The 24847-nt window shown below is 40.2% G+C and overlaps 1 protein-coding gene across 4 annotated transcripts in view; it reads right to left on the reverse strand.

The window, feature by feature from the left end:
* The window catches only part of LRRC56 (leucine rich repeat containing 56), a 61666-nt gene that overhangs the window by 32496 nt on the left and 4323 nt on the right, over positions 1–24847 (reverse strand). For 3 of the 4 annotated variants that reach the window (XM_063398268.1, XM_063398269.1, XM_063398271.1), the window contains exons 3-5: positions 17807–17922; positions 8115–8202; positions 1349–1409 (exon numbers count right to left, since the gene is read on the reverse strand). In XM_063398268.1, coding sequence (XP_063254338.1) covers positions 1349–1409; positions 8115–8202; positions 17807–17922 — 265 coding nt within the window. Of the gene's footprint in view, positions 1–1348; positions 1410–8114; positions 8203–17806; positions 17972–24847 lie in introns of all 4 variants that reach the window. The other variant, XM_063398267.1, reaches the window with a different exon arrangement.

A 24847-nucleotide genomic window follows, 5' to 3' on the forward strand; every position in this document is an offset into this window, starting at 1 on the left:
TCAAAACTCAACTTGAGACCAAGCATTCCCTGCATCAAGGTCCACAAGGGTGTCAGGGCAAAGAAAATGCTTTGCCAGTACTTATCATGACAGAAATTAGACTCAGAATACAGAGGTGCCAAATCCTGATGAAATTATGAGTCGAGCAGTTTAGTTTTCCTGAACTGCATCCTTATATTCAATACCAACAGAACTGATCAAAAGGTTTTCTGTTGACACACTTTAAGAGAATATGGAGTTCTGATCAAACTAAAAGCCACTTCTTATATTTTTCTTTTTAATATAATATCTCTTAATATTGTCAAAATTTAAATTTTTTTCACCCACTACTTACTCCTCCATTGCAATAATGGAGCAATTTCATGCTTATGACAATGGTTGGTTGCTATTAAAATAATTGCAGCAATGTAGAATCACCACTTTTACATGTTATGGATTAGAAGATGAGAAAAACAAAACTTAGATGGCAGGTTCTTCATTTCATCACAAGAACAAGGGAAAATAAAATCAAAGTGTAGCAACTGAAGTTCATTAGATACTTTAGAGAGACCAAGAAGAACTTATTGCCATTTCTTATGACAGAACATGTTCTCTTAACAAAAACTGGCAAGCCCACTACTTTTTGCCCCATGAGTTTAGCAGATAGCCATACAAAGTCAGAGAGCAATCCTGTTTAAAACCGGGCCTTTTACACAGCCCTTTTCTGATAAGGACTCTATTTTTCCACTTTGCATTAATTAGCAAGGGTAATACAGATATCAGCACAGCAGAGAGAAGACTGTTCTGCCTCCTCATTGTGACAGTTTTCACTTCTTTCCAACCAACCAACTCCCCCCAGCTGTCTGGGAGAAATTGCAATGTGTTCATGCAGCTCAGCAAGCTAGGGACACGCAGGCTTCACAGCAGCTCTCATAAACCTGATTCCATTTACTTCAGTAAAGTGATTTTCATCAGCTGAGGAACTGGTCTGACCTGTACAGAACAGGCTGCTGTGCACAGAAAAAGCCCAAAGGCAGAAACACTGAAATCCAAGCACCTAGACATAGATAAGAGGGGAATTTTTAGCTCCTTTCAAAAGTGCAACAAATTTCCATGGACTTCAGCATAGCAGGAACTTCCCCGATGACAAACTAGGGCTAATTCATCGGTACTGTTGCAGCCACACTGATTTATTCCAGATCAGGTCCCATCCTCAAACTTCTGTGGTAGTGGAGCATTATTCATGACCTAATCCATTATCATAGCACGGAGAAATGGAAGGAATGAAAGTAGCACTAATGAAGATTTTAGCACTTAAATAAAATTGAAGGCTGTTATTCTTTGTATCATAGAATCACTCATTTCTTACCTCACAGATGCAAGCAAGCTATTGTTCAACTTCAACTCTCTCAGATTAGGCAGATGCACACCTGTGGGAACAGAATAAAGAATCACTTTGAGGACCTGGGATTAGAGTAAAGAAAATTTATGACAATTACAAGTTGAAGCTTCTAATTTTACAAGCATTTCTTAGCTGTTTCTGCCAGGCCTCTGCTGGACTTCTTCTAAGAAAACCAATGAGATTATTTCACTCAAAAAATATTTCATCCTTTGCATTTTTGAAACATATACGTATTGTCTGCATGACTACCCAATTACAATTTTTGAACCCCTCTCTGGAAATTCTGATATGGCACCTTGCCAGACAGACAACAAAAGAAACTGGCTTGATGGGTGTCTGTTTTCTTTGGTCTGATTCCCCATCCTGACTTTTAACTGAGTGCTACTCTGCAGAGCTAAGGGATATTTTAGAGTACAGCATTCCATGACCTATTTAATGGCAAGTAGTGATGGACTTACTGGATATACAGCCAAGTAACACTTCTTCAAAATAGAACTTTGAGTCAAACAGCAAACACATAATGTTCCATGTCACAACATCATCTTTAATAGTTCACAGGTCCCCCAAATGCCACATTTTGCTAAGCATTGCTTTCGTCTTTTAATTTTCTGGATACAACTGTTTACCATTGAATTGTGCAAGTGCCATTCCTATAAAACCCTCAGTATTCTGTTGTTATTACTCTAATTAATGCCTTTTTTATTTCATATCTCTGAGATATGAAACAGTCAGAAACAGAACTGCCTTTGTGGTTCTCTCTAAAGCTATCTCTGAACCAAAATCATACACCAAATCCCTCTGAGCTACAGAATAATTTAGACATAAGGTCAGGTCTCAAAAACCATTTCTTATGGACAGTAACAACTGTATAGCCATTCCCACTAGCAGAGTTTACTCAAGGCTGGTGAGCATCCTCCAGTATGACATGCAACCATGTTGAAGTAATACCAATTTTAGACAAATTGGATCATTGCTGAAACATTAAAATGTATTCTCAGCAGATATTTTTATAAGTTCTCTGAGTAATCACTGTCTGGCAAGGGTGATTTACCAGTGTCCAGAAGGACACCAGTTGAGTGCTTTGCAAAGGATAAAAAAATGGGGAGTGGGATCTCAAAAGCAAGAAAGGAGGTCATGTTGTTCATTCCCCAAACAGAACAAGAGCTTTTATAGCAAAAACATTTCAATAAATCATGTTTTAATAGAAGCATTATCTACATCTCATGTTATTTTGAGTGATCATAATGCACATATTGATCTTCATGCAAGTATTTAAGTTCATGTCTTTGCACTTTCGAAGATACAAAAAATTCGAAACACATTGTGCAATTTTTTTGCCTTGTTTTTCAGTCATTTTCCACAATCTACAAAAATTGAAGAACAAATTAGAACACACAGTCCTCATCCTGCCGGGTATGCTTTCTCACATCAAACAAGTTTTATATGTTTATATGTATATATGGGAACAAAGTAATTTGGAGTCCTGGCAGAGGAAATATTAGGATCTCTGTTAATTACTCACAGAGACATACTAACTACTGAGGAAAGATTCCCCCAGATATAAATCATGCCCTAAGAAATTCCATGCCTCCCCCACCCCCCAAAAAATAAATAACCCTAGACTCTAAAAATTTTCTATTCTGTTTCTGACAAAGATGGAGAGATTAAATGACATCCTCTGAAGTATTAAAAGAACAAATGAGAGGGATGCAGCAGTCTCCCCAGTCCTGGCTCAAAACTGAGCAATAGTGCCATGGATTCAGTCGGAGAGGGAAAAGGGTTACCAAGCAAAGGCTGTTGCCAAGCATTACAAGGCAAAGGAGTCTGAAGGACTAGTGCTAAGCAGGAGGTTTGAATCTTCTTGAGCAGTCAAGAGAAATGGAGAGCCTTGCCCAAGAAAAAGCTTTTTACTGAACGCATTTAGGGTTGGTTCTGGAAACAAGCAACTACTAAAGGATCCAAAGAGGCCAAGTGACAGGCTGATAATACAATTTTCACATCTGGTTAGTTCATTATTGTAACTCGATCCTCCAGCTCAGATATTTTTTTACACTTTGGCACAACCTATCCCTGGGAACTTGTCAAGTGTTACACTTTAATGTGTGGTTTACTAGCTTGAAATAGAAGTATACAATGTGTGGTGATGCAAAATTCTGCCAGGAATATTCTGCAATGTATTCCTGCAAGTCTGCAGGTTCTTCTCTCCTTTAAGTTTCATATCAATATGTAATTGTTCTTTGGTGCTAAGAATTCATTGTTCCATTGATTTTGCTGTTTTTTAGAGTCCCAAATCCTTATAAATAGATTAGAGGCCAGAAGTTTAAATTAGGAAGAGAAAATTGTAAAATGAAGGTGACAAGATACTTATCCCAATGTAACAGTGTATTTCTAATTTTCCTAATTTTAACCCTCATGGCATCTTTCCTCAGAGCAAGGACACATGATACTAGCATATAAAAACACTCTAAAATACAAAAGTATCCACTTCTAATATTAATTTTAGAAGTACAGGTAGTATATTCCTTATCCTGAAACTGCCTTCCTTTGAATAATCTTGATTTTAAAAACAAGACTGGTCCACAGAAATGCTGATGATTGCAGGACAAGGCTGAGAATTCAGAATGACGAGCAGTGTTATCTCATCTGTCTACGATTCCCTTTCACTAAAGACTGGTTTTGTTACATGGCTCTGAAATGACTAAACACCAACAATGTATGAGTGTGAAACTATTCTACTGTACCAATGGAACAAAACTAAAAGAAGGGCAGAAAGAAATCAAAATGCAAGTTAGGTGAATAAAAGTGATAGAGACACACAGCTCTACAACACTGCTTGAAGTGCTGCACTTCACAAGCAGGGTAGCAATGCAGATGTCTCTCCGAGGTGCCTTGGTACAGCAGGTGACATTTAGAAAACTGACTAGGAGAAAAAAGAAAGCAGCCAAAATTTCAGTTTTATTATATTCTACAAGTTACAACACTTCTATTTCTAACACTTGTTTACATCATGAATTATTCTTTAGGTAGCATCATATATCTTAGTTTTTCTATTGCTAAAAAAAATCATTGTGGTTTGACTTGTTTTGTCTTTTGGAATATGGACAAGTGAAAAACAACTGACAAATGCTTGCATTGGCATCAGGCAACCATTGTGTTTTGTTGATCCTACAACAAAACAGGCATATGAAAACAGGCTGTACTCTTCCAGCAAGAGCAACCTGATATGCAAATTAAACAGTCTATTTAGCTTACTTGAGCTGCTTTTGATCAAGTAAGATACATCACTTTGATGCTATTTCTACACATGAATTTTTTTGCACATTTCTAGGATGAGCTGGGCAATACAATGGGAGGTGAGAGCCCAGCCCTTTCAGGCAAACCCAAGGCAGCAGCGGTCGAGCTACCTGAGGTGGGGATCTCACAGAAAACACATCAGTGCAGGGTTTTACATAAACACACTGCCCCAGTACATACTTGGGACTCCTGGAGACCCTGCCCAAGCCCTGCTCAGCTAAGCCAAGAGCATCCTGAGCAGGAACACTTGTGCTGGATTCACTCCTCCAGCCTCTGTGCTGCTCCCTGGCCATGCAAGCACCTTGGCTGCCAGCAAAGGTGTCCCACCTCTGCTCCAGGAGTGCCAACAAACAGAGCAAGAGGAAAGAGAGATGGTGACCCTGCATGAGAAATAGCACATGGCTGCTCCTGAACCCTTGGCAGAGCTTGGCCTTGATAAAATGCCTGTAAGGGAAGTGGCAATCTCCAGACACGTAATCAACTTAGCCTGGCCACCAGCAGGCAACAATTCAATAAGGGCCAGCGAACAGCACTGTGGGTAACTTGATTTGGAGCTATTAAAATTACTTAGAAACAAGAGGACTATGTAGTGTCTTAAATGACTCTAGCCCACCATTATTTTCAACAGAAATTTCTATGAGCCGGTCATGAATGCAATTCCATACCTGTCAGCAATCAAAACTGAAGGGATAAGCTAATGAAAAGGAAATAGTCCCTCTGTTTGAATATGAACTGAGGTCTACATGCAGCTGAGGAGCACAGAAATCAACTCCAAGATATGCAAAGATGGATACAAGAACTGCCAGAGTGTTCAGTGTTTCATCTGTCACTCAGCAAGGTGTGCTGAAAACAGCTAGAGAATTCAGCAATTACCTCAAGCCCTGCAAAGATTCAGATTTAAGCTCTGGCATGAAGCCTTCCCCTAATTTTAAAACTGATCCCATGGAAATATTTCAATATCACTCTTTTCATGTTTTAGTCCATACCTTGTCCTTAAGAAAAGTAACTCTTCCTCCCCACCATGTCATGCCATTTTGTAGAGGCAGACCTGACAAACTGGGCAAGGTTAACTGGATGGTGTTTTAAAGTTTAGCACATCCCAAAGTGGAATGGTCTCAAGAAAAACATCAAGCAACGAGTTTTAAATGACTCTAGAAATCTTTGGGCCCTGAGTGTTTGTGTTACAGTCTGTACCACAGGCTGTGAACCTCGAAATGTTTCTCAAGTGAAAACTGTGGTGTAAATTTGGGATTTGAGCGCTGCAAGGTCCCAGGTGGCTCAGAGTTATGTTCAGTCTTGTGGCTTTTAACACTTTCACCTGACCACTTAAGACGTTGCATGGTTTATCTTTACACACAAAATCAGTCAAAACAATATTGGCTACTGAATGTGGACTGATCATCCAAACAATTTGCTGATGATAAATCTCACCCTCCACAACTAGGAAATACAGTGGTTACTGTGTGTACACGGAAAGCTTATTAGCCAGGTTTGAAATGCAAAAGAAACGCCAAATTACAGAGCAGTCTTGGCTGAAGGGAACAGCTGGAGGTCTCATGCCCAGCATCCTGCTCAGAGCCAGGCTGTCTGTGAGATCAGGGTGCTCAGGTCTTCACCCACTTGAAAACCTACCAGGATGAAGACCCCGAACCTCTCTGGATATTCCTGTTGCTTGACTGTCCTAATAAGGGGAAAACTTTTGCATCCTGTCACACTGGACATCTGTCATTCCAGCTGGTCTGATTCTTACCCTGCTCTTTTCCTTACGCTATTTCTCCAGACCCCTGTGACCACAGACCAGGTCAGCAGCACAGCTCCAGGGGCAGGCAGCCAGCAGGGAGCAAGCAATGAGCCCAACATCTCAACAGCACTCTTGCTTGCAGCATTCACAGCAGAGGTGCAAACTGCTCTGCAAAACCCCTAAACATTTCGGCCTTGCTCCATGTGCCTAAAAATCATCTGCCATGTGAAAGCAATGGAAAGAAACCAAAGTAAACTTTATGCCCTAGCTAGCTGCTGACATTTGCAAAGAGATTTTCACAGGAAGAAAACTCAGAAACGTATCTTAAAAAAAAACCCAACAGAAGGAAATTCAGAATGGTCTTGATGTTCTGTTATTTTCAAAAGAAGTGGGGACCTGCAGGTGCCGATTTTTATGGCCCTCAAGGGCAAACTCGTGGTGTGAACAGTGGGAGATAAACAAGATGGAAATTATTTGCATCATGGACATAGTGTTCTGTATTTTGTATTCTGTAAAGGTTACAAAAGCCCAGTCATGGAGAGGAGAAGGGATTTATTCCAGTAATGGAAAGGAAAGGGAAGCAGAGAGTGATGAAGGCAAAACATTTTGCTAGCCTGTCACAGCTAATGTGCAATGGCATAGGAATGGGAGCATCACTTCTGAGCATTATAGAAATGGCATAATGAGATTTCCTTATCAACTGGAGGAAACATGATTGAATAGATTATGATCTCTGAAAGAAACGGATGTAATTTACCTTAAATTATCAAGTGCCTATGAGAAAGAGACTTATTCATTAAATAAACAGAATGACCAATACAAAGGGGCTATATATACAAAACAAAAGCCCCCTTCACTGTTCTTGCTCCACCATTCTTGACAAATAGACATCAAAAGACCCATTAAAGCTAGTTAGCTGTTGCATTAGTCATTTGCATATAAAAAATTAACTGCTTGTCTGAAAGCACCAGTACCCAGTTTTGGGGACATGACTCCTTTTTAGCACAGAAAACATTACCCTGCAGTACTGCTCAGCTTCAATGTAGCAGAAGATGGACTTGGGTGTGGTAGGAATCCACATGACAGAAAATGACTGCTAGTAGCGGAAAAAAATGGAAGGCTTCATATTCTCAATGTTAACTCTGCTAGAGAGGGAATTCCTTTGGTACTTCTCACTTCCCTGGTTCAGTGATGATGACATAAAAACGAATGACAAGTGTTAGGGCTGCTTGGGGCTCATGAAAATGATGTATCTACAGGACCTGCCTCCAGCTCATTTTCCAGCACAGCTCAGTGAGGCTGTACAGGGTGCACAGACAGGCTGCTGGAAGCATAAGCCACCTGATACCACTGGCGATTCCTCAGTCACAGGGAAATCTCACAGTGGAGAGAAGCTGACCCTTGGCTCCTGTTTTGCTGAAGACAAGAATAAATGTTTATATCATACAAGAAAAATTGGTCCAAACTTATGGGCTTTAGACAAAAGTCATCACTCATCCCATTGCCACAGTTTCCAGTCCTATTCAGAGCCTCACACAAAAAGACAGAGATCAAAGAGTGTGAGGTACAAGGAGATCCTGTTTCAAGAACTCTTGAGAAGGACAGTACTTTTCACCAATTGTTTGTTAGTGAATCCCCAGTCAAGACATCACAAAGGAAAATCCAAGATGATGAGAAGAAAATAAAGGGTTTTCTTACCAAAGTTCCCCAAGCTGATCTCTCTGGTGTCTACTCGCATCTCTAGGGCCTTCACTTGCTGCAGGTCATCTACCCCTGCCAAAATTTTCTGTAAAGATAAGCAGAAATATATGTGTACTCTCATAAATAAACCAGATGTCACAGTAGCAAAAAGGTGTACACAAATTTTCAACCAGTGTTTTGCCAACATATATTTCAGGTCAACATGGCTAGATGTGCAATCACATAGAAATGAATGTGGCATTCAAAGACCTTTCTTCCTTGTAGCCCCAAAATACTCTAGTCTCCCAAAACTTACACATTGCTGAAAGAGTCAAGGCTCAGGGTCACATTTAATCTGCAAACTAGCAAGAGACCTACATGCCAGCTATCTTCATTTAAACAATACGTCCATACTTCATGATTTGCACAAGTCTTGCACTAATCCTCAGCAGACAGAAAGTGCTAACCTTAAACATCACCTGTAATTCAAAAAGTGCTGGTAGTAAAATCAACAAAACACACTGTTTACCTTTTAACCCAAAACAATAAAAAAGAAACATGATTTTAGCTCAAGCAGCTCACTTTTCTGAAAGAAGACTACACTAATTACAAGAATTATGAATTTCTTTGAAAATATCTAGGCAATGCAAATAGAGGCCTTCAAAATCCTTCATTATTTTGACAGAGTTGTATTAACTGGACGAATCGTTGCATTAAGCAAGAATGTGTGTGTGAATGCAGACTCTTTCCTAATCTCCTCAAGTCTGTGTTGATACACACATGTAACATTTTGCCCTGGCAGAGGTAAGCAGGAGGAACAAAACAAGCAGAAGCTATACACAGAGGAGAGAGGGAAGCTCTAAAGCTGCCAGTGAAAACGATGCCAAGTCTGTGAAATCCTAAGATGTGAGGCTGCAACTGCACAAGGAGCTGAAGCAATCTCACATTACCAGTGCTCTCCTCCCCTATTTCTTCCTGTTATGATCCAGTTTCTCTCTCCCCAGCTTCCCTCATTCAGGGTGCATATCCCACCACCTCCTTTGCATCAGTTTAGTTGCATGAATTCAACAAAGCAGACAGAATAAGTGTATCCTTTCCTCCTCATTGGTTAGTGGTTCACGGAGGAGTCTGAAACAATTCTTGAGAAATGAGCAGCAAGGTTTATTTGTCATGCTAACTGCCTGTAATTGTTGATGCTATACGTGATGTACAGTGATGAAACTTCTAAGTTTTCACCTTTCTCTGTCAAGAGAGTTAAGATGTGGGGCTGAACATGTCCACTTCAAAGAATTGTCTGACCCTGGCATCAGAGTTTCCTCTTTAATGATGCAAACAAGAACAGAGGTTGAAAGTATTGTCATCAGCCTTTTGGGTCTTTTTTTAAGGTGAACGCAGAAAGTAATTCAGTAACCACCACGTACAGGAGACAAATTTTCCCACTATGAAAAAGCTACAATCTTCTTTAGGTTTTTTAATAAGGGAGAAGTTATTCATTAGAAGAGAATTTGTAGGATGACCTCTGCTTATGAGTTTGGGGAAGAAAAAATAACCACCAGAATATCCAGTTAATTTTGCAAGGGAAACATGGTGGTTGTGACATTCCTGCTCATTAGGTAACATTTTTATTGTGCACAGGTGGCTGTAACTTCCGCTGATGGTTCCACATCCTCTTACAAAGGACCAAACCCAGTCTGAGTGTAACTGAGATGGCAATTCAAAAGGACACGGTTTCCAGAAAAAGCTGAGCATTCCTTCTTGAAAAATTGTCCTCCTTTATAAGGTATTGACCTGTACTCCTAAGAAATAGAATTATCCAGTATCTTCAACTGCTTTTGAACTATTTTTAAAACATTGTTTAAAATTATTTTTTAATCTGTTTTTTTTTAAACTGTGATTTTAAGCAGGCTGAACATAAGAAAGCTTCTAAGACTGTATCCCTACATGCAGCCACCACAAAATATGTTTTGCTCTTGCAAAGGCAGCTACAGACTGCTTTCTCTCTCCAAGTGAACACAAGATCCCTCATGGCAAGATACATTTTGCAGTAACCCTTTTCAGCAGATGACACTGTCTGTCACATAGCACGAGATTATGTGTGAAACGAGAGCTAGCTGCTGGCCTGGCATTAAACCATGCACTCGGATTGCTGGGTTTGGATGCAAGCTCACTGTCATTAAAGGAAGAAGCTTCTGAAAAATACCTCCCTGCTTGCCATCAAAATAGTTTTGAGCCTACATCAGAACAGGAAGAAGTCTCAGAACAACTAATAAGCCTAGGGTCACACACTTTTGAGTTGAGTAGCAAAAGGTCCTGATACCCCAAGGAGCCTTTGCTCCTTTTTTGTCCTTTTCTCCTTTGCTGTCTGCAAGTTCCCTGCGTGCTGTCCTTCCCCCGCTGTATTCCAGACAGCCTCCCCTTCACAGTTCTGCTCCCTGATCTTTTTTTTCAAAATCCAAGTATAAAACCTGCATGAAGTTATATTCTCTCCTCATCTAGGCTTCTCTATTTCTTTTTCTCATACCAGGGATTACCAATGTCATTCCTTACTCTCCTTCTCCTCTTCCTGATCCACTATTTTGTACCTTTTCCACTGTCTGAGAGATGAGCCGCTCAATGGACCCCTATTTTTGTACTGCAACAGGCAGAACTGTGACTCCAGAGCTGGAAAGGGTTACTGGCTGTCATCACCAGCTCTTTGAACTATAGATAGCTGCCTTGTAGCATGTGCTAACCAGATGCAACAAACTCCATATATTCCTGATGCCCACCTCCCTGTTTCTGCATTTCCAAGAGTCTCTAAGACAATCACTGTCCTTCCATCTGCTGATGGTGAGGAAATGCTGGGACAGCTTGAAACCGTTTTGCTGGGGGATGCACAAGTCAGTGTAGTACCTGAAGGAAATGGGAAATGTTCTCAGGTAGAGGACGTGAGCTCATTTAAAGGCACTGAAGCACCGAGACCCAGGTGTTGATCGCAAGTGAGGCAGCAAGCAAAGGCCAGGGTGGCAGTTCAAGGGAAGGGTACGTGGGGAATGGTTCCTGTGGAAGATAGACAGGACATTGCTACCCTGCAAACACCATTCCTGGCATGCTGGTGCACCTGCAAGTGTGATGCTTCTCATGTCACAGCTAAAATTCTGACACCAGGAATGGAGGACATTTAGGGAAGGACATGAAAACATTTAAGCAAAGATGAAACCTATGCAGCAGGATCTTCTATTTATGCTGTTGTTTAACATTAAAGCATGGGAACTTTCCTGAAAATTTGAAAGGAGGGATATTTTGGATGAATTTTGCTGCAAGAGAACAAAAAAGTCATGACCCAACACACTGAAGGGGTCATCAGCCTGGACAGAGAGATTGTCTGGCACCATGTGGCTATACAGAAGTGATGCTACAGTGCTCTGTCTCATTTCATTCCTAGGGCCATCCCAGGTCTAGGACAGGCTCCTGCCCTAATTCAGAGGTGTCCCACTGTGGTTTCAGGCAATGACTGCCTACCCATAGCTTAATGGGCTGTTCTGAGAGCCAGGGACAGAATGTCTCTGCCTGTGCCCCAGGAATGCTCACAGACATGAAGGTGCTGTACCATCTAGGCATTTCTTTGGCTGTTTCCAGCTGCTCAGCTTCCATGTAGAGCAAACAGAAAGGGACCAACAATCTGTTCTAGGCAAAGAGTGGGATATACTCACAGTTATACATTTTAGGTCAAAAAGATACCTTGAAAAAACCAATATAATTCTAAGCTGAGTGTTGGTGTTCAGAGAGGACTCTGCCTGCCACCCTTCTGCAGCCCTGCAAGGTAGGTATCAGTTATAAAGAGATGTTTTCTGAAGAATCAAACATCAAAATCTTTCTGGTACATCATGTTCAAGGAGGAGGCCTGAAAGGTTGATTCTGAGCAGCAGTTTTACACAACACTGTAAATTTGTTTGTTTGAAAGAAGACATTTCCATGGTAATGCACAAGTCTTCGAAGATACTTTAATACAGGGTAAGTAAAACAAAGATGAATAAAGTTCACTTTATAACTTTTCACCATCTTCAAAATGGGAGTAAAACTATTTTTTGTGAAGAAGCTATTGGTAAATAATCTAGCTGGTATTTTAAGAAGCAAGTCCATGATGTTTCACAAACCATTCCCACCATGCAAAATGCCTGGCCAACTGGGGCCTGCACACTGGTTTGGAAAGCTTCTCTGATTGACAAGAAAAGCCAGTAAGTATTCTGTAAAAAATATCAAGAGAGGAATACTTCTGTGTTTGCAGAGCTTCCCAACTGGCAGAGCAGTCACCTGGGGATGCTGGCAAATCCAGTCCAAGTCCCACTTAGAGCTATCTGTAAATTCCTTAATTGGCAAATAATGTCTGTTCAGTCAAAACTGGCATACACAACTGGTGTCTTCTTTCTTCCCTAGATTTTTCACATACTCTAAGAAAAGTAGGCATGTTGCTGAAGAACATGAAGAACAAGTTGCATGCAGCTGTCACAGAAATATTTCCAGCTGTACATTTATTTTGCTGATCCTGGTTAATTTGGCTAAGATAGGAATTCCTGAGTGGTGAGCTTGTTCTCTTTGAATACTACACCTGTATGCAAATTCTAGATTCATGTCCATTCATGTGTTTATTGCTTTTTTTTTCCAAATTCCTAACTCAAGTATAATCTCTCCTTCACAAAAAAATAAGTTGCTAGAAGTATGACAAATATTTTTTCTAAGAAGAAAACTATTTGCAAATTAATAGGCTTTAAGTGATTCAATGGAAAGGAACAGAACTTCTCTGTGGCCTCACATCCAAACTTCCTTTCAAAATCACTAAACGCTGCAGATGCCCATAACTAAAATATTTAGCTGTATTTCACTACTTTCTGCATATACATATAAATACATTCTTCTCTCGGCTCAGATGAAGAGATTAGCTAGGTGCTACAAAAAGAGGTTTTATTGGCTTATATGGGAAGTGCAGATGAGGACAGTAGATATGAAATTTAAGTACTGGGGGATGCATTAATACAGATGTCTTCATTCTGGTGCTGAAGCCCCCAAGTCACGGCAGCAGATCCACAGGGATAGGCCCTTGCCTAGTCTTGCTAGCTACAGTTCAGCTCCTCACTGACTTGTGCTGGGGATTGACAGTTCTGACACCTTTTTTCAAACCAGTATTAAGGATCTGGTGTGACAAGTTGCTGGGAAGTGTAACCATTGCAAACTTCAGCAGGATTTAGGGTACCAGAAGCAAGACAGGAGGTTTACTGATCTCCACGAAATACCCCGTGTCACTTCTGTAGGAGGAAAAAAATTCAGTTTCAACTATGTGCTGAATTAATAGGCAGGTCAGGAGTGGATAGGCTGGTAGATATTCTAACATCAGTTTTTGCTTACATTTGTTTTAAGGATTTACTTTCCCTCACAGAGATATAAAAAAAGTTATATCCCACCATTAATTCTTTTTCCTATCTAGGAATTAGGTACACAGACAGTAGCTACAATCATTGCTCAAGATTGTGTCACTGAACATGGAAAAGTCAAGACTGTAATGTCATTTTATGTTAGTTAAGCACTGGTGGCTGTAAGTAAATGAATATCTGAGTTTTTTTCATATAAAAGCATGCATATGTATGTACACGTACACAAATACAAAATTCCTGAAGTGAAAACTTGAATGTAAAATTTCACATGCCTAAGTAGCAGAATGAACACCAATATAACAATTACAAGCCTTCACTACTGTCAAAGTATTAGTGTTAGGAGAGGAACTTATAAAAAGAAAGTTCTGAAACTAAAGGAGGCTCTGTAATTTCTTTTTCCAGTTCACAGTATTACCTCTACTATCTGCTGCCTTGAGCAATCTGATCTAACTTTGAAACCAGATATGCTTGGAGCAGAAGATCAAACTGGCAGACCTCCAGAGGACCCCTCAAACTTAAAAAAAAAAAAAAAAAATTCTAATGAAGGATTCAGCAGATCAAAATTCAGGCAAATTCAGTAACTTCCATTCCCTTACTCTACCTAATTTATCAACATTCTGCACTTTCTTGATGTCTTTTCCTCAAATTCATTTATCTTACAACTGTGAGGAAAACTTGCTGCAAAAGAAAAAAAGGAAACAATTGAGCTATTTCAGCAAGAATCCAATCTGTTGTTCCCAGACTAGCATTTTCTTTTTCCCATGAGGATGAGTGCATACCATATGAATACACCCTAACCTCCTGAGCAACAAAACTAAACACCACATCCGAACACGTGTTCCTAAGTTTGGAAAACATGATTAGTTGGAGCAGGATCAATAAAAAGCAAAATTAGAGAATACTTCCTTTCTTCTCTAAAGATCACATACAAACGTGATTGGGTTTTATAATGTGACAATGTCTGGAAGATCATTTGACCTTGCAAAATGAGTTTCTTCTGAGAAGTAGAATGCTTTTAGTGGAAGTCAGGAAGAAATCCTTTGCAAAAAGCGGGGAGAGGACAGGCATTGATAGAACAAAATAAAAATGTGATTAAAGACAGGTGGTGCCCTTAATTTCAGTTTCTCCACATTTAATGAAAAATCTGTGTCACAGCCCTAATAGAGTTAAAATTAATTGCCCATTGTTAACTGGTTTTCAGAACAAAGAGAGAATTTGCTCACTCTGGTATTCTACAATATCTGACAACCACCTGTAAGGATGGGCAGAGCAGGGAAATATTAACAGGAAAATAACTAGGAAAATATAGAGCTGAAAATATTAATAAGACAGGTACAAATGGAAAAGCAAGAATGCCTATCCATATAGAGGAATATTAAAGAGTACACCAGAAAATTGATATCAATACTAGCAGAAAGAATTACATCTAATGATACCAACCCTTGCATCAAAAGCTTTTGACCTGTAGCTTGGACAAAGGACATTCAAGTATAAAAAGATGTTACATGATAGTGCAGCAAGAGAGCTGGCAGCAAGAAGAAACTAGATGATGTGGTTAACATAATGGAAATAGAGAATCATACAGGATTTGAAGTGAATACTACGCTGAAACAAGGCTACAGAAGCCTATAAACTCTGTGATGAATGTGCATAAAGTCTAAGTGAGGGGATCCACAATGGAGAGGAAAAAAATAAGCAATGGTCCAATGGCTTCCAGTGGAAACTGTCTTTTGTTCTACATGACCCAAGAAGGCAAAAAGCAAAGGAAAAAAAAAACCGAGTCTAAGCCAAACTTTCCTCTCTTTGGAGGAAAACAATGCAGCAAGTGAATAAAAAGTGAAGGAACACAAGTGCCACAAGTTTTAGAGAGTTTTTAATAAAGCAGACTGCTAATGGAGACTGCTAATGGTTTCACTACAAAATAGACAGCCATCCCCCTGGCAAAAGGGCAAAATGAGTCAAATGTGCAGGCAGAAATGAGGCTGCAGTTCAAGGTGCCCAATCTCAACAGAGTCTGCACAACCAGACTTTGCAGCTTCCCCAAACTCAAACCAAACTGGTGCAAGACAGACCATTGTGAGGACAAGGAGTAAAGCTGAGTACGTGTCTCAGAAAAAAAACTTCCTCAGCAACATCCATAAGGTGTCCAAAAATTTGCCTACACAACACTACAGAAGTGTGGCCCATTCCCTTTGTTGAATGTAAAACAGTTGAACTTTAATGAGCCTGTATTTTAAAAGTCTATTAGTTTCCTTCTCAGAGCACTTCAACGGATACAATCAATAACTCCTAAAACATTCACAACAATAAGACAATCAAAAAGATACTGCAATTGTATTGATTTAAGCAAGACAACCTTTCAAACCATTTGACTGTCAATGGCATGTGGGTCCTTAAAGAATCATGCATGTGGAAAACTTATTTTGTATTAAATGTTTGAACATTTGCAAATCCAGAAAAAGTAAATTTATGGCCACAGTGGTTTCTATTTGATCAACATAAAGGTCAGAGAATAGATGGATGGGGGATGTTATTAAAACAAGCTATAAACACTGTAAATGTTTCCTTGACAATGTCATGTAATTTTTCCTCCCAGCAGGAAGTATCCCAGCTATGCCAACACTAATGTCGGGTTCCAGGACAGGAAATAACGGTGTCCAGAAAAATTAGCACGACAGTGTACTTCATTTAAAAGAATCTTTGAAATGAGATTCCTTACAAACATTAACACCGACAAATCTCAAAAAAGGCAAAACTCAATTATTTACTTCTTAGCTGCGTTTTTTAAAAAGTTACAAAATAATAAACAGCAACTTCATGGGATATAGGTAACCTTACGTACACTTTTCTGCTTATGGTTTGCTGTGAACTAAAAGCAGCAGAGGTTTAGAAAGAGAACTTCATGCAATGAAAGAGCTTCCTAAGGGTTTCATTCAGATTTGATTGAATAAGAGGGCAGCTCTTAGGGTTACTCTAACGGGCTTTGGTTTGCGCCCTAACAATACAGGCTAATCTGAGAGGTTCCCATCAGACTTATATACAGGCTATTGTAGGCCACAAACACATTAGACTGGTCCAATTCTATGCCAGGTTTTAAAAAAAGACCAAGAAGTGGTTGGAAGTTCTCATGAGGAAAGTGAATGGCATAGACCATACAACCATACAGTAATTTTTCTCCACAATGCTTAAAATATCCACTCTGCAGAAAGGGGTTTTTGCATCTCCAGCCATTTTATAAACTCTAAAAGACTTGGCTAATTAGGGAACAATAGTTCTGTCTAATCTACAGCACATGGTCCAAATGGTGACTGGAATGTAGCTGGGGAGTGGCTAGGGCGTGGTGTAAGGCCACAGCTGGAACACGCTCCCTGCGGAAGCTCGTGTCTCTCCACTGGGGCTGTGGATACAGGCTGTGGATACAGGCGATTACGGGTGACTGTGATCACCACCCTGGCTGCTGGGAGCACCCGAACCACAGCCTCGGCAGCCCCCTCTGTCTTTCACAAATGCTCCCCAGCAGAAGAGAGATTCTTCTGTAGGTCTGCAACACAGAAACCCTCTCTCCTCAAGTTCTGCTCTCAACTCTCCCTTCCTTTGGCACAGGAAAGTGACGTTCGGTCAGCTCCTACACATCCCACAGGATTTCACCCTTAATTAGTCCTGAGCAAGTGCAATACAATGTGCAACCAAGTATTCTTTCACAAATATTTCACAAAATTAATTCCTTCACAAAGATTTCAGCATGTTACTCTCTTTCAACAGGCTGCATACCAAAATAATTTCCCTCAGTCTAAAAGGAACATGGCTTTCAAATATGCTTTGAAATTCCTCCCACTTTGACATGTATAGAAAGTACTTCTATCATTTGTAGAATATTTTAATTGGCTTCCTAGCAGGACAGAGGATTTCACTAACTCAGAAGAAAAAAATGTGCTTTTAAAGTTACATTTCCAATCTCTAGAATTCTTGTTCTAATGCTAAGATTCAAGGTACTTCAGATGGCATTAAGGAGATCTGTATAGACTATAATTAAGCTACCTGTACTTTTCTTCATGCTGCTTCAAGAATTATGGCAATAAACAAAGCCACATTCATGCTGGGAATACTTTTGATATGAAAAAAGGTGAAAGGAGGACAAACATTTGATATCCTTTCATAAGACAAAATCTACTTTGTGTGGAAACCTAAATGTCAGAGAGGCAACAATCCCCAATCAGTACAATAGCAGTTGGAAGGTTAATACAGCTCTGTATATGCCAGTTTGCCTCTTCCACTTCATTAAAAAGTTGGATGTCTACTCACCAGTTTCCTGGGGGAAAGATGTTCATCCATAAGCAGCTCTCCATCATCTTTAATCAGCGGACTGGGATTTGGGTTGCCTTGCCAATTCAAATCAGTCTTCTGGTCTTCATATGAGCCTGGATGAGAAACTCTGTCAGGATTCCACTTCAGGTCCATCTCAACATGCTTCGAACAAAAGGATAACAAGCAGTCTGATTTTTCTACCCTTGTTTATTATTTTCCTGTCAGCAAAATCTATTTTGACTCCTACTGCAGGACAGAAAATGCCTATGGAGATACAGGTTTCTGATTTCTTTAATCAGCATGAACCCAAAGTTATGCATTAGGTAAGGCATGTTCTTCCTTTTGTTCACCCTCAAGAGCTATCCGAGTCCCACACCTCATTGAGCTGTGAGTGTAAGCTTTCACAGCAAACTGCTGTTTGCAGGTATACAGGAAGCCAGGCATGACTATAGCTCTGTACAAAGACAGCTGAGCACAAACAACTCAGGACACTAGTCCTTTCCAGCCTTCTCACTACTCCACTCGTCCTTCTCTGGTGTCAGTCAGCTTCCCATCCACACAGGCTCCCTATCCACCCCTTTGCTCTTGAGAAATATGAACAACACTCAGCAAAACTCTGCTGGACTCCAGACTGTAAGTGCCAGCACCAAGGCACAACACCACCTCTCTCATGCATTTTGAGCTCTGCCTGCAGGTAGCATGGACAGAACCTGTCTCTATTTGCTGTCCTAAATCAAACACCCCAGCACTGTTACTGACCCTGGATTAGGCAGGCTACCTAACTACTACCTAACTACTGACTTCTGGCTCTGAAGACAGTCTTGGAGAAAATAAATTAAAAATAGAATTTAAATAAAATTGTGTATGCTTCAAGTGGGGAATGAAATACAAAGTTTGAAGATGAAGTACTCCAAATGTGGTCATTCTTCAATTCCCAAAGATATCACTTTCACAGAAATATTAACAATTAACTTTGAAATATGAGAGTAAGCATATGTACACCCATTAGAGTCAGAAAGCAATCAGCTGTACCCAAATGGTACAAGCATTACTGTGATTTATACAGCTATTTACTACTACTTGGCAACGAGGAAGTATCACAGCTGGAAACACTGCTGTAACAACAAAGACTAGACTAGAGAAAAGCCGTCTTGCTCTGCTGAAGGGACACCTGCAGTTTTGTTCTGTTCTCCACTGCGAAGCAATATTTATTCTTAGCGCTGGAAAAGTAATTAAACGATCAAGCTAATCATAACTGGCTGACAAAGCATCAGTGGTGGCCAAGATCTGAGAATTACCACTTTCCTTCCTCTTCATTCTAATAAACAGTTAAACACAGGAGTAACTTCTGTTAGGACAAATAGGAGTTCTGACTGCTCAGCTGGTCATCTCTGCTTGAGAGGACTGACTCGGTAGAAGGTGAAGGAGGTTTGGATCAAAGACTTCTTCCTCTGACTACTCAAGTCCAGTCAAAATTCTTCACTTGCACAAGAAAAAGAAATTCAGAAGACTCAGTGCTGTCTGAAAAAAACAGCAGTCCTTATCCAAACAAAATCAGCAACAAAAAACTGATGATACGCCAAACTTCTCCCCCCCAGAATCTCCTACACTAGGAAGGGAGGAACCAAGCCTCAGATTCCTAAGTGGTCCTTCTGTACACTCATCAGGGCAGAAGAAGCCCACAGAAAGCAAACCCATTTTTTTCCAGGTTAATGTGCCTACCTGGCACGTACTCCTACAGGAGAAGCTGGCTGCTCAAATGTATTACACCTAAGCCACAGCAATATCCAATGCCTAAAAAACATGTTCAGGAGCACATTCTTCAGTGTCACACAATTCCTTTCAATTTTTCTTACTGGCTTATAAAAGAACTACCATAAAGTGAACTGAGTAGTGATATTTGCAGCTTCTAAACCTTCAGGATGCCTATAGCAGGGTAAGGACAACTTTAATACTTCAGCCCATTAGGAGAAAAGAGACCTCAAAAACATCGTGTCTTGCATTTTAGAAGAAAAGTTGCAACACACAAATTTCTATTACCTGTTTCTTTTTCTAAAGAATTCTAGGAGTTCTCAGACTTTTCCTCTCTACTTTCTTTAGAACAGGTCAGTATGATTTAGTCAGTATACATTTGCAAGAGCCATCAGTTGTCCAAGAAAATTAAAGAATCTTCTGTGATATGACGACCTTCTGGTGTTGTCATTATTTTCCTAAGAAGGAATTCTTTTGGTCAAAAACTGATTTGGAGTGGAATATTCTTGTCACATAAATTCTGGAATCCTTTGCCAATTGCACAAGACTTGTGTTGGATTGGGTGCAAGTACTGGCGGTTCTTTCTAATTCAGATGAGGGTTGTTATTATCCAGAGATAATCTTGTATGTTATCAGAACAAAGTGGAGCAATAGTCAGAGAACACTGATGTAATGTGTGAGTGCAAAATGAGATAACAGCAGGATTTTGTAAATGCAGGCTGCAAAGAGTTAACACACTTGAGTAAAACAAATTACTGTTCTCCCTCTGTTGGGCATCACCATCACATTTCAGAACATCCTCAAATCTTTGAAACATGTTGATACAGCATTTGCTTTAGGCTTGACAGATCAATTTGTGGCTTAATATCTGAAGTAATACTTTGTTTTATACTTCCTGCTATTGATCTGCTCTTGTAATTATTGTAACATTGGATTAGTGAGGAGAAAAGTATTTTCATTACAAATTGTTTGGGATCAAGTTGAATTATTGTCAGCAAGCAAAACTTTTTTCCTACATGTTTCTATCACTTCAAAGCTTTCTCCAGAGAAGAAATAATCTCCTTCTGAACATGGATCAAAATAACATGCTCAAAATGAGATTATAGAAAAATTAAGAGTGCAGGAATCCTAGTGGTGAGGTGCCAATATTTTGTAAAATCCATGAACCTCTGATAGGAGCAAGAAGGGGGCCTGGCACAACATTTGTACTCCTAGAGACACAGGAGTCACACTGCTTGTTTTCATCTGTCCATCTGATAAACCTACAGCTCTGCCAAATGCACAGGACAAGCCAACGCTGACCCAACACACTATTAGGGGACAGTTTACAGGGACTGCAAAGACTTTTGTCGTCACTAAGGAGGTCTGAAAGTCATGAACCTGGAGATTTCCCTCACGGAGAAGGTGGTTGCACTGGCTGGATGTTGGATCCATATGCTGAACAGAACCATTCCCGCAGCGCTTTGTGGGACACACAAGGATGGAAGGTAACTGCACCTAGCAAAAACCTGCAGTGAATCCAGTGGGACAGCACAGCAATATACTCAATAAGCACATGAGTGTGTCAAGGGAAGAGAAAATGGATGGATGATAATGGAGTTTCATACTGCATGTGAACACTGAGAAGAAGAAAAGATTGAAATAAAGATTAAATAAATTTGTTTTTGCAGGATTTGCATCAGAAATCTTAACTTGGCAGGCTCTTATTTGTGTGGATAACTAGAAGCAAATAATCATTTAGTGCAGGAGAAATCAATGACCAAAGCAGGGAGATGGAGGATTTTGAATTCTACAAAGAGTTAATTTGCCAGCCTTTCCCTCCTGCCACTCTCCTTACCCAAGTGAGCATGTGTAATCATGGTAAGTTATTCAATTCACAGACATGTTGTGACAGTTCATTAAAAACTGCAGGACATTTTCAACATATATAAATACCAGTAATAAAAACCATTATTAAAATTAAATGATCCTTGGAACAACATGTTATTTAAAATCCCCTCAGAATACTGTAATTTTCTGGAAAGAAATTGGCTGAGAATAGTTATTTGATGTTCTTAGGGTCTGACAATCTGGTAAGACTCCAAGATTTTATTTTCCTGCTACAAGATTTATTGAAGAGTCAGCGATAGGATTGTGTATTCTTCATTAAATATATATTAATATACATTTCAAGTTCAGCAATTGCCAGAAATGTTTGACTTAATATTAATTATGACTTCTTAAGGCTGGGAAAGAACCTCTGAATTGTGTGACTACGCATGATAATTTCTAATGCAGCCTTCACAACAGCACCTAAACAGCTTGTCCAAGCAATTAAGCTACCGTTTAAAAACAAAACAAAACAAACCCCAAACAATGGTAATCAATCAAAATTCACACTAAGAAAGGCATATACCTCTAATATTAACATCCCATACAAAAAGTAATCTCTATTTCTCCAGGCCAGCTTCTCAACCAGCATCTTCTCCTGCTCTGTGGCTACTCATGCCTTCACTGGACATGAGGGATGCCACTCCAGTGGGGGGACTGCAGTCTCCAGACCCTTATCTATACTTTCAGTCACCAGCCAAACCATTCTCTAGGAAAAACACCCATTTGAGAACCATTGTGCTACCTATCCCTTCATGACAGGAAGCTTGCACTGCAGACTTCCATTTTGCTTGTCTTGCATAATGTAATTTTGGTCTGTTTAATTCAGAACCACAAGTTACAGTAGTGCCCATACTGTTACCACTGACACAGAATGAAAACAAGGAATTCTGTATTTACTACAGATTTGACAAAACATTTGGTTTACAACTCCCAAGGGAACTGTGAGTGCCCTAAGTGTAATTTTGCACAAGTGCACTGCAGATAACCTCTTCTGGAAAATAACTGTTTGGGCAGCTGGAATTTACTATGATGTCATCAGGAAACTACTGTTACAATAATCCACCCATAATGGCAAAAACAGTTCCTGCAACATTCATGTAATAAAGCATCCAACAACACATCAGTCTATTTTAGTGGGTGCAGCTTCTAAAAGGATGAAAAATAAGACACCAGTCCTGTTATTAATATAACTTTTGTGTGTGTGTGTATGACTATACAATCTGATTTTAATCTTCTGGTTTTGGTAAGCAGAACAAGATAACAAATACTTCAGTAATGCTACTTTAATATCAAAGGATCATGCAAACACTATAAAGAGCATTCATAAATATTCCACTTCTGTGCCCCACTAAAGAAAAAAGCTTTTAAGGGAAAGCTGAAATATTAAGATAACAACATCCCATTTAATATAATTAAAATTTCACTGACTTTAATGACACTGAACGACTCGAATGCTTACAATTCTATTTTTGTGTAACTGTTCAGTCAATTTCAGGCCTTGGTTCAAGCATCCAAATGTGCATACAAAGCCAGTGTACTGATTTATCTCATTGTTTACCTTCCTTATTTATGGTTTTAAAAGCTGTAAGAGTGCTCTGACAATTCTTTGCTATCAAATGTAAATCCTGCTCTGCAATTACCACAATCATGGCAGGTAAGCCTTGGGATCTGTCCCACAGACTCCTCAGGGAAAGCTCTTGGGAGCTTTGTGGAAGATGCAGTACCCCCATGCATGGAGCTGAGTTCAAACTGCGCTGTCGCTCAAAGCAGCAGTGATCCCAGAGAAGAAAATGCATGCCACAAACCCAGACAGAGTTGGGATAAAAAATATCTAATATTCTTTACAAACATAACAGCAATAATAAAAAGGCAATGCCTTTAAATTTCACCTGTTTCTCCTTTATATATCTACAGATTCAAGGAAGATATATAAAATAATAATTTCGTAATTGCAGTTGCATATATAATACCCTGTCATCCTGCTGAGCAGGGTGATGAGAAATGTTTTATCACATGAGCTGGCAATGCCCCTATATTACATAATTCTGGAGTCAGCTTACCAAATTTTTAAGGAAACTTCCCTGTCTGACCATCCAGGAGCCACTCTGGCACTCACATTCCCACCACCCCAGACTTTCACTGCTGGGATCAAAGTCCCTTCCCAGTGGGTGGCTCCAGGGACCCCACACGGGTGCCTCTCCTGGTCTCTGCACACCCCATACTCACACAGTCAGGCAGGGTTTGGCTCAGCCCTGGGTTTCCCACAGCAGAGTCTCAGATGTCTGGATCCTTTAAGTAATTAAATCGTGGTGCAGTGGCACAAAAACTGCTGAAGCTGGTGCCTCTGCAGTAGGACTCCCAACAAAGGAATCCCCAGGTTTTGTACCCTCCATGCCTGTGATAGTCTGGGGTGTTTCTGCTGAGCCCCTGGCTCCTGCTGTGTCCCAGTGTCCGGTCCCCTGGCCAGTGCCACAGGTCCCTGTGCCCTTTGAGGACCAGGGCACAGTCCCTTGCCTGGGGCTCCCACCGTGTCCCCCAGCCAGGGCACAACCTGCAGCTCACACTGCAGCTGCACATCCAGCTATCTGCTCCAAGTGTATTCCTCAACAAAATGTCCTCATGGCAGGATATAAAAGCAGGTCACTCTCTATTATATGTTCTATGTAAAAGAAAAAATAAACCCAAGTCAGATCAATTTGTTTTAGTTTTTAGAGTCCTGTGGTGGAAGGTGGTCAGGGGCAATTTCTGTCTGCCTACAAATGTTCATTGATTGTCTCTGTACTGCAAGGCTCCAGACAGTGGCTATGGATGAGTATGGATTATTTAAATCCTTAGATGAAACTGCAAGATGCTACACATCGAGGGGTTTTCTTCATATATAGATAAACTCCCTGCTGTCAGAAAATATCTCAAGACACTCTTCTACTCTCTGTCCCCACAAGGAGCTCTAGAAAAGCAAAGCAGAGAGCAGGATATGGGAATAGCTGGTGAACAACAGGGCTTATGGAAAAACAGAGCTCCAAGCAATGCCTTAACTCTCAGAGGATTGCCAAATGCACTTCAAATTGTTTCAGTGGACTAGGTAACAGTAAGGCCCTCACCATTTTATCCAGGTAACCAGGGATCAGCAAACCACATTTAGCCCTTCAGGGCCACAAGCTGCCACAAGATTTGTCCAGCACTGTCCAGATATTAAATAAAGGAGAAATGAGGCATGTCAAGTTATAATCCTCCAGTCTTTATGTAGGCGTTCAGTCATGGATAGCTAATGACAAGGTACACAGGAATCAACACATCTGTGCTTGTCACACACACAGATCCTGCCTTAAATGTAGATGTCACTGGAAGATGTATTTACCTTCCTTGCATTTAAAAAGCATAATTCAGCAATTACCTAAAAATTCAGGTGCTAGG

The sequence above is a fragment of the Prinia subflava genome, chromosome 5 (assembly GCF_021018805.1).
Source record: "Prinia subflava isolate CZ2003 ecotype Zambia chromosome 5, Cam_Psub_1.2, whole genome shotgun sequence".
Classification (NCBI taxonomy): domain Eukaryota; kingdom Metazoa; phylum Chordata; class Aves; order Passeriformes; family Cisticolidae; genus Prinia; species Prinia subflava.